Source organism: Tupaia chinensis, unplaced genomic scaffold, assembly GCF_000334495.1.
Source record: "Tupaia chinensis unplaced genomic scaffold, TupChi_1.0 Scaffold000671_2, whole genome shotgun sequence".
Classification (NCBI taxonomy): domain Eukaryota; kingdom Metazoa; phylum Chordata; class Mammalia; order Scandentia; family Tupaiidae; genus Tupaia; species Tupaia belangeri.
Genome location: NW_006160194.1, coordinates 1,325,321 through 1,338,847, shown reverse-complemented (window position 1 = coordinate 1,338,847; position 13,527 = coordinate 1,325,321). Strand labels below are relative to the sequence as shown.

Below are 13,527 nucleotides of genomic sequence, written 5' to 3'. Positions count from 1 at the left end.
TCTTTCTCTCCCTGGTAAGCACATGTGCCCTATAGCAAATTAAAAATTACAATAATAATAATAATAAATAAAATTAAATAATTCTTTTATAAAAAGAAAAAAAAAAGGCAGAGGGATCCCACATGGCCAATTGCATGGCTTGAGTCCTGGACCCAGAAGCTTCAAGAATAAGCTGGGTGCATATGCATGCATGCGTGCCCAAAAATCTCCAGAGGAGAATGGAGAGGAAAAGGGATTGTGACGTGGCCATCTCTCCTGACAGATGCATTCTCACTCTATCTTTGCTCCCTATCCTTTTCCAGTGAACACTCATAGCCTATATCAATTTTTTAAGAGATGCTAATGAGCTTTATCATATATTACATAGTATGTGTAAGGTAGTTTTTCTACTTTAAAACAAAAGCAATGTTGGGACCAGCAGTTAGCGTAATGGCTGTCGCTGGACTCCCATGTAGCTGACCATGATTCGAGTCCCGGACCCGGTGGCTTAAACTCACGCCGGGCGTGTGTGCGTGCGTGCCCAAGATCCCGAGAGGAGAATGGAGGAGAAAGGATTGCAGCATAGCCATCCCCCCTGGGGGGTGATTTCTCGCTTTCTGTCTCTCTGTCTCTCTCTATCTGTCTGGTGAGTGCACACCCCCTATAGCAAAATCTCTCCAAAAAAACCCCCAAAAACAAACAATGTTTTAGTTTACTTTAAAAAAAAAAAATGAGACAGAGCCCCCTAGGGGGATGACTGTGCTGCAGTCCCTTCTCCTCCATTCTTCTCTAGGGATTTTGGGCACGTACATGCACCTGGCACATTTTTCAAGCTGATGATCTTAACCTCTATGCCATCTGCTAGCCCTAACTTTTTTTTTCAAGAGAGATGTTTCCTATAGGGCATGTGTGCTCACTGGAAAGACAGAGAGACAGAAAGCAAGAAATCATCCCCCTGGGGGATGGCCACACCACAGTCCCTTCAGATTTTGGGCACACACACACCCAGCATAAGTGTCAAGCCTCCGGGTCTGGGACTCAAACTACAGTCTGGTATGTGGGAGTTCAGCAACCTATAACATCATCCACTGGTCCCACATTTTTCATAGTAGAAATAATGATAACAATAATACTGATAATAATAAAATGAAACTTACTTTACTTAAAAGTTTTTTTTTTCTTTAAAATTTTGTAAGTTTGTAAATGGAAACAATACATTTCTGCTAAATAATTGGCTTGAGACAGTATGGAATTTAATTTTTATTACGCTTAGACTTGGTAGACTTAAAGGTTATAAGATGATTTTAATTAATAGGAAAATTTATTGACAGTGTTGATTAGTAAATCAATTAAAAGCTACTAAAACCACAAGCCAAACCAATATGAACAAAAATATGGCTTAAGACACAATTTTATGCAAAATTAAAAGATACATTAGGCTAAATATAAGTCTTGTAATAAAATAAAAAGAACAATACATGTGTTGTAGAAAAGTTTTTATACATCTCTGTATATAAAAAGTTTACTTTTGGAACTGAATATATGGAATGAAAGCCAGCATGTGGCCTGGAGTTTAAGGCACTGGATCCCACATGACTTACTGTGCGGTATGAATTCTGAGCCCAGTGGCTTGAAAAACACACCAGGTATGTGTGTGTGCATGCCCCAAATCCCAAGAAGAGATGAGAAGGGATTGTAGCATGACCATCCCCTTTGTAGGGTGATTTCTCACTTTCTCTCTTTGGTAAATGTATTCAAAAAAAGAGAAGAAAAAAATACAGAATAAAATTCTTTCCTTCAATGTTCAACTTGTGCTTATTACTGTGTTACTGTACAGATAGTTCTGAGTTGAACTGACATACATACAAATTTTTTTAAATTTGCTAGAGGGTGTGTGTGCTTGCCAAAGAGAGACAGAGATAGAGAGAGAGAGGAAGAGCAAGTGAAAAAGCACCCCCACGGGGATTGGTCATGCCACAATTATTCTCCATTTCTCCTTTCTGAATTTTGGACACGTATACACGTGTGCCAGACAAGTTTTTCAAGCCTTTGGGACTCAGACTGCACAGTCAGCCATGCGGGATCCAGCTACCCCAACCTCTGTGTCGCTGGCAGGCCCCATTTTTAACTAGGAGGCTATTTATATCTTTGCTCTTGAGGACTGTTAAATAAGACAAAGCTTGTCTCCTCACAGAAAGGCGGGAACAGCATGGCATGCATTGCATCTCTGTGAATGTCAGGGCTCTCTTTACCCGAGTCTAGAGTTTACATAGGCGCAGAGTAGTAAATCACACTGTGATTGCATGATTAAATTGCAACTCACAAAGTTCTCTCTTGTCTGAGCATCGAGTTCTCAGACTGAGCTGGAGATCAAGGGTAGGGACTCTCTCTCACCCAGCCATCGGTTCTGTTAAAGAGCTGGCTCTGTAGCTCTCCCAGGCGCTTCTCCAAACTTTGCAGCTTGGAACTGCCCTTCATCACTTTGAAGTTTAAACAGCAGTGGGAACATCTCAAGAATTCCTTTTTATTTCTTTGAATTGAGATAAAATTAATGTAACATAAAACTAGCAATTTTATTTTTTAAGCAATTTGTTTAATTTTATTTGTTTATTATTAATATTTTAATTTGGCCAGAGAGAGACTCAGGTGTGACTGTGGGGGGGGCGGGGGGGAGGGAGTAAGAAAGCAGTCTGCCAGGTCCTGGACTTGAACTGTATTTGGCCATGTGAAAGTCCAGCACCTTAACCACTACACCACCTCTGGTCCCCAAACTAGCCATTTTAAAATGTAGAGGTCAGTAGTTTTTAGTATATTCACATGTTGGACAGCCATGACCAGCACCTACCTTTCCCCATTCTGCCTGCCCCCAGCCCCTGGCAACCGCTGCACTGCACTACTTTCTGGTTCTGTGCATTGACTATGTAGGCAGAGTCATACATATCTTACTTCTCTCACTTAGCATGTCATAGCATGTTTCAGTATACCATTCTTTTTATAGCTGAAAAACAGTCCATTGTATGATTTATCATATTCTGTTTCTCTTTTCATCAGTTGCTGGACATTTGTGCTGTGTTTTAGTCTGTTTGGACTGCTGTAACAAAATACCTTAGCCTAGGTAATTTGTAAGCAACCAGAGTGTATTGCTCATAGTTCTAGAGGCTGACGAGGCCAAGATTAAGGCACTAGTAGATTGAGTGTCTAGTGTCTATGTTTCATAGACAGCATGTTCTTGCCATGTTCTTACGTGACATAACCGTGGGCCCTAGTAAGGGCACTAATCCGACTTAGAAAGCAGAGCTTTTACGACCCTGTCATTTCCCAAAGCCCCATCTCTTAATACTACATGTGGGGTATACAAATATTCAGACCATAGCAGGCTGTTTCCCACTTCGGGCCCTTATAAATAATTCTGCTGTGGGACCAGCTGGCGATGGCGGTGGTGGTTGAGGCAGCAGGATCCCCTACGACCAACTGCATGGTTCCAGTCCTGGACCCAGCAGCTTGACAAACATGCCAAGCACATGTGCGTGTGTGCACTCACATGCCCAGAACCCTGAAAGAAGGAATGGCCATGTTACCATCTGGGGGGGGTACTTTCTTACTCCCCCAACCCCTTGTCTCTATCTCTAGTAAATGCATGTGCCCCTGGCTAAAATTAAAAAAAAAAAATTCTGTGACCATTCATTTGTAATGTATTTCTGTAGGCCTTTGTTTTCATTTCTCTTGAATGTGGTATAAGTCCAGAATTCTTTTTTTCTTTTAGGTTTTTGCCAGAGGGTGCATGTACTCACCAGAGAGAGGGATGATTTTCAGACCACCACTCCAGGGCTTGAACTGCGATCAGCCATGTGGAGTCCAACATCTTTAGCCACTATGCCACCTGCTGACCACAAGTCTGGATTTTTTTTTTTTTTTTGCCATAGGGTGCATGTGATCACTAGTGAGAGAGAGCCAGAGGGAAAGTGAGAAATCACCCCCCAGAGGATTGGCCTCACCACAGTCCCTTCTCCCCCATTCACCTCTTGGGATCTGGGGCATGTTCACACATGTGCCAGGTATGATCTTCAAACTGCCAGGTTCAGAACTCTAACCATAATCAGCCATGTGGGAGTCCAGTGCCTTAACCACAATGCTACCTGCTGGCTCCAAGTCTGGAATTTTATATTATACTTCCGCTTCAAAAATTGCTAGACTTTCAGGACCAGCAGATGGCATAATGGTTACTTTTCTGGACTCCCACATCCCCAACTGCAGTTCGAGTGTGTGTACACACATGCCCGAAATCCTGAGAGGAGCCTGGAGGAGGAGGGATTGCAGCATGGCCATCTGCCCCCAGGGGATGATCTTTTGCTTTCTGTCTCTCTGTCTCTCTCTGTCTCTCCAACGAGCTCACACACCCTATAACAAAAATTGCTCTTAAAAAAAAAGGTAAAAATCTCCCTAAAAAAAAAGTTGCCAAATTCACATGTTTTACAAAACACAGGCATTATTAAAATATGAAACAGAAAGGCATAATTAATAACTAGGCAAAATATTGCAAAACCAACGAGAGCTTTACAATGTATTTATTCATTTTTGATTCTTGCCATAGGGCATATGCACTCACTGGAGAAAGAGAGGCAAAGTAAGAAAGCACTCCCTAGGGGGAATAGCCACATCTCAATCCCTTCTCTATTCTCCTCTCAGGATTTTGGGAATGCATGCACATGCTCCTGGAATCTTTTTTTTTTCTTAGAGATTTTTACTTTAGGGCCTGCACGCTCTTTGGAGAGACGGAGAGAGACAGAAAGTAAGAAATCATCCCCCAGGGTGGATGGCCATGCTGCAGTCCCCTCTCCGTTCTCCTCTTGGGATTTTGGGCATGCACACACACACTATCTGCATAAATTTTAAGCCACCAGGTCTGGGACTCATACCACAGTCAACTATGTGGGAATCCAATGACATAACCATTAGTCCATCTGCTAGTCCTGCACCTGGCATCTTTTTCAAGCCGTGGGGTCTGGGACCTGAACTGTGGAGCTGATCATGTATGACCCAATGCCTTAACCTCCACACCACCTGCTGATCCACAACATAATTTATTCTAGCCTACACAGTTCATGTTTGTTAATGTTAGTAGTAGCAATGAGCCAGGGCTCAGCCCATCAGGCACAAGTAAATATTTTCTCTTTAAAATGAAAAGTCTCCTCCCATTTCCTGTTGTTGTCCCTCGCCAGCCCGGAAGAAGGCATGGGAGGCTGTTCCTGGAGGGAGAGGCTGATGTCATCAGCCTGCCATCCTGTCTCCATGCAGTACAGCTTTCACCACTAACCAGCTGCCTGATCAAGAGGGAACTTTTTAGGTTTATTTATTTCTTCCATGAGAGACATACACTCACACAGAGAAAGAGGCAGGGAGATAGACAGCCTTAGCAGGGTCCTTACACTGTGACCTCAGCTGGCCTAGATCATGCATACACTCAAGGAGGCTCCAGGTCTTTAACCAGGACCTTTACCATGTGAGTCCAGTGTGGTACCAGTGCATCACCTCCTGGCCGGAGAATGTAATTGCTCAAAGGAACGCAGTCTTCTGCACACAGCCACTTGCTGCTGAAAGGCCACTGTTAGAGTTACTGATAGGGCACTTAACCGTTACTGACCATCAGTGTGAGTGACGCGATGGTATATGCAATGCATACTGTATGAGATTCAAGGGGTACTGGTTTTCTTTTCAGTTCTTTTTTTAGCATTTAACTTTATTATTATTATTTAATATTTGAAGAGAGAGACATACACAGACACACACACACACACATACAGAGTGAGAGAGAGAGAGAGGAGGAATGAGAAAACATCCAGGTCCGGAGCTCAAACCATGGTCAGCCATGCACCTTTAACCACCATGCCATCTGCTGGCCCAATTTTTTTTCTAGTTCTGATATTTCATATAACCCTTAGTGACTTCTCATAGGCCCCTAGGGCTCTGTAGAATCCCAGTGGAGAAACTCTGCTTACAGACTACTGCATGTTGTGGACGTCAGGTTAAGGGACAGATAAAACATACATGTACATGTTTCTCTGTCCCCTTCTGAAGTTACACTAAAATGGCAAGGAGAGGGACTTAAGCTCCAGGGTCAAGGAATTAGATATGATAGTACATAATATTCTGGATTATATAACAGATGGGTAAGTGGTTAATGACTTGGCAGACCTCAGAAAGCTAAATTCTAAGACAGTGAAGAACTTGATTTATGCCAGAGAATCTAGGAAAGTTTAAAAAAAATTGGTTTTGTTACTTAGAAACATTTTTTCCTTCTTTTTTTTACTTTGCTACAGGGTGCGTGCATTTGCTGGGGGTGTGTGTGGTTAGTGAGAAAGCACCCCTTCTTTTCTTCCATTCTCCTGTTGGAGTTTTGAGCATGTACGCAACACGTGCCTGGTATCAAGCCACTGGACCCAAGGCTCAAACCACATAGTCGTCCATGTGGTATCCATGCGCTTTAACCACCGTGCCACTGCTGGCCAAGGTTTCAGTACTTTAGAAAATGGTGGAACTATGGCCAGCTCCATGGCATAGCAGTGATGCCCTGCTTATGAGAAACCAGATCCCATATAGCAACAGTGGTTTGAATCCCCAGCCCAGTCAACCTAAAACATGCTGGACACATATGCGCGTGCAGGATCTGACAGACTGGAGGACTAGAGGAAGACTGATCTGGCATGAGCAGACCCTGTGTCCCACCCTGCCTCACTTCTCCCCTATAGGCACCCACATGTTCTATCATGAATAAAGGAAAAAAAACATTAATGAATGGGTAAGGCTGACTTTGTTACGGAAAAGAAACAGGTAACTAAGAACAGGATCGATTGGAATCTGTTAACCAGTCTTTCTCCCATATCGTTCCAGGGTTTTCTGGGGGAGGTGAGCATGTTCTTTTGTTTGTTTTGTTTATTTGATTGCCAGAGGCTGTATGTACTCAGGACAGAGAAAAGATGCACCTTCCATAGGAGTACTGTGACACTGCAATCTCTTTTCTCCATTTCTCCATCCTGTCAGAATTTTAGGCCTGCACACACATGTGCCCAGTAGGTTTCAAGCCATCAGGGCTGGATTAGAACCACGGTCAGTTGTGGGACCCCCCTCCCTATGCACAGTGCTCGACTGCTGCCCTCAGGGCTGGCCCCCCAGAGTTTCTGCATGCAGTTTTATAATCTCCTCCTTCATTGTGGTTCTTGAGTGACCGCGTGAGCTAACATAAACATCTTGGCTATCTCAAAGATTAGTTTAGATTGGACATAATTACATCAGAGCACTTAATCTTATTCATCTAGAACTCAGCTGTATAAAGGTTACTAACTCTACCTGCCTTGGGTAACAGTTCCATGGATTTAGCGGGTGATTCTCTGCCCTTGCAGGGTTTATAAGCTAACCAGAATCCCACCAAAATACCCCTGGAGGCGAGGAACATGTTACGCCACTGGTTTGTGTGGCTCTTTTTTGTGTTCCCACCAGCCACAAGCATAGTTTGGTGTTACAGATATCTGTGGCACTCAGGGTCTAGGAGGAGAAATTAGGATTTGAAATTTGTTAACTGAATCTCTGACCTCCCGTCTTCTACCTGGACTGTTAATGGAACTAGATAGCATCATAACCATTGAGGCTTTAAGACTAGGTTTGAAATAGAGGAGAGTAATGAAGATCTTTTCTGCCTAAATAACCAAAAAGATGAAAAAGTCAAGATCAATGAGTGTACAAGATTCAAATCAAGCTTAAGAATTAATACTGGCCAAATCGATGCATTAGGTTTATGCGTAAACTCCAAATTTATTTTAAAAAGAAAAAAAAATTATAGAGAAAATATATGAAAACTAAGGGAATACTTGCACATTAAAAGAAAAAGGAGCAATGAAGATAAACATCCTGTAGACCTGCTGTGGAGCAGAGGTGCGAGGCGGTAACAAGGCAGGGCTGCAGGCCCTGGGCTGGGGAGAGGCCAGGCAGAGCCTGTGGTGCAGCGGGTTGAAGGGGCACTCCACCTGAGGCCGGACGAGGCCAGCTCGCTGCTCTACGCTGGCTTCCCTGCTGGTGATAATGAGGTATCAGTGATACTGCACCTGTACAGCGCTTAGAAATGAGCAGGAGGGAGGGGAAAGGGGAGCACAGAGAGCTCTCAGTCCAAGAAAAGTCAGAAAAGAGGAGGCAAAACCTGTTACGTGTATGGAATAATTCCATCTCTGCGGTAGGCTGGGATTAGTGGCTTGTTTTCAAAGAACAGAATATGGAAAGGGAAGAATGTGGTTTCATGGTGAGAAACCTGGCAGACACCATCTCCGCTAAGTGGCCAAGGCCAGTCTGGCCAGCACTGCATCACCATGGTGGCAGGTGCTCCTCCTACCATGGGACAAGGAGGGCGCTTCACCTCTATGGGTGTTTTTCCCCAACCCATCACCTCAGTCTCCCTCTACACTTGACCAGAACCTCTCACACTGTCAAGGTCATGAGAACCTAGACAGAGAAACTATTACAGGCTAGGGAGACCAAGGAGATGGAGTGTGGTTTTTCTGGATTGGATCCTGAGACAGAAAGAGGACATTAGTGGAAAAACTGGTGAAATTCACATAAAGCCTGGAATTTAATTAGCGGTAAGGTACCAGTGTAAGTTGCTTAGTTCTGACACATATACCATAGTTACATAAGATACTAACTTTGAGTGGATGAAAGGTATACAGGAGCTTTCTGTACTATCTTGGCAACTTTTTTTTTTTTTTGGAAGAGGTTTTTGCTATAGGGTGCGTGCCCTCGCCAGACAGAGAGAGACATAGAGACAAGAAAGCGAGAAATCACCCCCCAGGGGGGATGGTCACGCCGCAATCTCTTCTCCTCCATTCTCCTCTTGGGATCTTGGGTACGCATGCACACGCGCCCAGCGTGAGTTTAAGCCACCGGGTCTGGGACGTGAACCGCAGTCGACTACATGGGAGTCCAGTGACATAGCCATTACGCTAACTGCTAGTCCCCTATCTTGGCAACTTTTCTCTAAACCTAAAATTATTCCTGAATAGGGCCCAGCAGGTAGCATGGTGGTTAAGGCACTAGACTTTCACATGGTTGACCATAGTGTGAGTTCTGGACCCAGCTTAAAAATCACACCAGGTACATGTGCATGTGTGCCCAAAGAATCTTGGGAGGAGAATGGAGGAAAAAGGATTGTGGCGTGCCCATCACCCCTGGGTGATTTCTCATTTTCTTTCTGTGTCTCTATATATCTCTCTTTGGTGAGCACATATGCCCTTTGGCAAAAAATAAAAAAATAAAAATAACCACACAAAATTATTCCCAAATGAACCTTTTTTTTTTAAAGGTAATGTACACATGTAAACAATAACAACAGCAAAATCAATGCAGAGGAATAAATTAAGATATGCAAGACCTCTGTGGTGAAACTCTCTAAGACATTGAAATACCAGGTGCATACATAGGTTCCCAGGATCCTGGTGGGAGTGCAGGACTATAGGAAGAGCCCTTTGTCTGATGGAGTCCTGTGGAGGGTGCTTCTTTCTCTCACATATGCTCTAGTGTGCATTTTCTTTTTGGAGAGGTTTTTGCTGTAGGGTGCATGAGCTTGCCAGAAAGACAGAGAGACAGAAAACAAGAAATCACCCCCCAGAGGGGCTGGCCATGCCACAGTCCCTTCTCCTTCGTTCTCCTCTAGGGATCTTGGGCACGCATGCACACATGCCTGACGTGAGTTAAAAGCCACTGGGTCCGGGACTCGAACTGCAGTCGACTACATGGGAGTCCAGCGACATAGCCATTATGCCAACTGCTGGTCCCTCTAGTATGAATTTTAAAAAATCTTTAAAGAAATAAATCTCTGAAGAATACAAGGTACATTTAAAAATGGAGATCCATAATCATATTAATGCACTAAGGAACTCTGTATCACAAAAATGCCAGGTCTTCTCAAATTTATTTATAAATAATATGATTCCAGACAAAATTACCCCGTTTTCTTAAAAAAAAAAAGATCTTAACAAGCTGCTCATATATGTGTGTGTGTGTGTGTGTGTGTGAGATCATGTGAGGGGAATTGGCTTACCAGATTGTAAGGCTTACTGGAAAACCATGGTGATGCAGACTGTGGTACTGGCACACAGGTAGCTTGATAGGCAGTGGGAAAGTAGAGAGCGCAGGAAGCTCCTGTGCACGTGCAGAATCCCCGTACGTGTCGGAGGTGGCGACTCTAGGTGTGTGGGGTAGGATAGACATTGAGTAAGTGATGCTGGAACACATAAAATAAGATCAATATGCCATTCATAGAGATAAATTCCATCAAATCAATAAAAGGCAATACTTTAAAATTTATAGAACACAGGAGAGTATCTTTGACTTTGGAGTAGAGAAGGATTTATTGTACCAAAAACTCAGACTGAAATTGGAAAAGATGGATGACCTCATATTTGTAAAATTTTTAAGCTTCTGTACCCCCCCCCCTCAAAAAAAGGCATATAAAAAAATAAAACCACAATCCTGGAGGTGGCGACTCTAGGTGTGTGGGGTAGGATAGACATTGAGTAAGTGATGCTGGAACACATAAAATAAGATCAATATGCCATTCATAGAGATAAATTCCATCAAATCAATAAAAGGCAATACTTTAAAATTTATAGAACACAGGAGAGTATCTTTGACTTTGGAGTAGAGAAGGATTTATTGTACCAAAAACTCAGACTGAAATTGGAAAAGATGGATGACCTCATATTTGTAAAATTTTTAAGCAAGACCCTGACCCCCCCCAAAAAAAGGATACTAACAAAATTAAACCATAGAGCTATTGTCAATATATTTAACCAACCCAAGATTAGTATTCAGGATATAAAGAATTCCTTTAAAGAGCTAAAAAGGAGGCAAACCCAGTTTTGTTTGTTTTTGTTTTTTTAATTAATATCAGGGTCTTGCCATGCTGGGAGCCTCCTCCCTCATCCTCCCGGCTGGGACTACAGGTACACGCCACCGTGCCTGGCTGTTTTTCAGAAAGGGTCTTGCTGTGTTGCCTGGGCCGGCCTCGAGCTTGCAGTGCTCCTGCAGCAGCCTCCCCGAGTCCCTGGGCTACAGGCATACACCACTTCACAATGAATAAATATCATAGGGGCGTGCCTTCAGTGTTCCCTGTCTAATGTTGCAAAATTGCTTTTTATGTACTCGTTATGTTTATATACCTAATTAGTTCCTGCTCTTTTATTCATTAAGTTAAAATGTAGTGGTCATTATATTCTTAAATTCTAGTATGTGCGTGTATATGTGTACATGTGAATGCTTACTTAAATGTGTATTAACCCTTTACTTTGACGGAGCCATCTGTTTCTGAACTAAGTAAGGTATGGTCTTCCTCTAGAGCGGCCCATCCCCTTTGATTACATGATGTATGAGCACCTGCAGAAGTGGGGGCCACGGAGGGAGGAGGTGAAGTTCTTCCTTCGACACGAGGACTCTCCGACTGAGAGTAGTGAACAAGGTAGGTAAATTCTTTCTTCCTCATTTTTACATTTCTCCCATAAAAGTTAGGTAAAGTAGTACTAAATGTCAAAATAAACTATTCACAGTTACTCCCCCCCTCATATCCAAAGGGTAAGAGGGAGAGTTGGCGCCGCACACCCCTGTGCTTAGTGTTACTGCATTTTGAGGTTATACCCCTTCTCTAGACACCAGCCCCTGTTCTTCTCAAACCCAAGTCAGGTCCCAGCCCTCTAGCCTAGCCTCCCAGTGGGGACTACAGGCATGCACCACCACACCTGGTTTTCACTATGCATTTGAGCTTGCTGTTTAAAAGCATTATGTTTGATAAATACCACATGGGTCAAATATCTAGATTTTAAAAATAATTAAAACCATGAAAAGATTAGAAAAATATTCTGGGAAATGTTCTTTTTACTTTTAGAGTACACAAGACCTTCCTTTTTTCTTTTCTTTTCTTTTTTTTTAATTGCCAGAGGGTGCATGTACTTGCCAGAAAGAGAGAAGGAAGGAGAAAGAGAAAGCACCCCTTGGTGGGGTTTGGGCATGGCACAGTCTTTTCTCCTTCATCCTTTCTTCCTGTCAGATTTTTGGCATGTGCATACCCACATGCCTGGTGTATTTTTCAAGTTGCCAGACCTGGTATTCAAACTATGGTTGAACATGTAGGATCCTGCTCCCTTAACCACTGTGCTGTGGGGCCGGCCCAACAAGACCTTTTTAAAGCGTAATACTAAACCATAAAAGCCAAGACTGGTGAATTAATTAATTGAGTTATCTAAAACAAAAACAAAACAGACTAGTTGTCAGTAACTATCCTAAGCAAAATCAGAAAGCAGATTATGAACTAGAAAATGGTATTTATGGCTCATATGGCTAAAGTTACGTGTAAAGAGCTCCTAAAAATTGCTAAAGGAAAAAACAAAAACAAAACAAAACAGTGGGCTGCCCCCACAGTGCAGCAGTTAAGCCCTGTGCTTAGGGAACCAGACCCCACATGGCCACTGTGGTTTGAACCTTAGCCCTAATAACTACACCGAGACATAGGCAAAGATGAGAACATCTAATAACAGTGCTGACAAGGCTGTTGGGAACCAGGTACTCTTCGGTGGCACTGTTTCACTTGGCAGCTTCTGTAGAGGACAGCTTGGCAATAGCTGTTAAATTTATAAAGTATAAGACCTTTCTTTTACCCAGCAATCCAGTTCTGGCTTCATCCTAAAGCCCTGTGTGCATGGACATGTGCAAGGTGAATATATACACTGTCACTGTTGCCGTAGGAACAACCTACATGGCTTCCACGGCTAAATTATGGTCCTTCCACACAGTGGAATGGCCCACCACCCCAAATAAGAGGAACTCTGCCTCCACCCAGGCCATCTACATACAGCTCTAGCATGGTGATTGAGGGAGGCGTGGCAGGAAGTGGTGCATGCTGTGCCACCTTCTGTGTAGAAGTGGCAGCGGGGTAACCACATGTATGTATTTGTTTGGGTATGTATAAGTAGAGTGTCTTTGAAGGACTTACAGTAGTCCTCCGTTCTCCATGGGGATATGTTTACAGTCTCCAGTGGATGCCGGAAACTGGACTGTACTGAACCTTACGTATATTGATGGTATATTTTTTCCTATAGCTATGGTAAAGCTTAATTTAAAAATTAAGTAAAAGAGTAATAACAATAATAAAATAGAACAATTATAACAAAACGTTTTTTAAAAAGCAGCATATATACAAGATTCAAAAGGAGAAAAGGTATACAATTAACAACTCTCTCTCCTCTATGATGTTGTCATCCTATTCCCTTCCCCAGGCCAACAAAGTTACCAGTTTCATAAACAATAGTCCCTGCTTTATATGTGGTTTTGCTTTCCACTGTTTCAGTCACCTGCTATCAACAAGGACTGCATGATGCAGTAATATATTATGAGAATAGAGAGGAAAAACCACACACATGTAACTTTTATTAGGGTATTATGTTTAAATTGCTTTTGTTCATTGACCTCTCTCCAGCTTGTTTGTATGTGTGTACATTGTGTGTGTGTGTGCGATAA

General features: G+C 42.9%; 1 protein-coding gene across 2 annotated transcripts in view; it reads left to right on the top strand.

The window, feature by feature from the left end:
• PPP1R13B (protein phosphatase 1 regulatory subunit 13B) overlaps window positions 1-13,527 on the top strand; it is a 112,797-nt gene that overhangs the window by 44,644 nt on the left and 54,626 nt on the right. For both annotated transcript variants that reach the window (XM_006160065.3, XM_014592221.2), the window contains exon 3: window positions 11,357-11,476. In XM_006160065.3, the coding sequence (XP_006160127.1) occupies window positions 11,357-11,476 (120 nt within the window). The remainder of the gene's footprint in view (window positions 1-11,356; window positions 11,477-13,527) is intronic.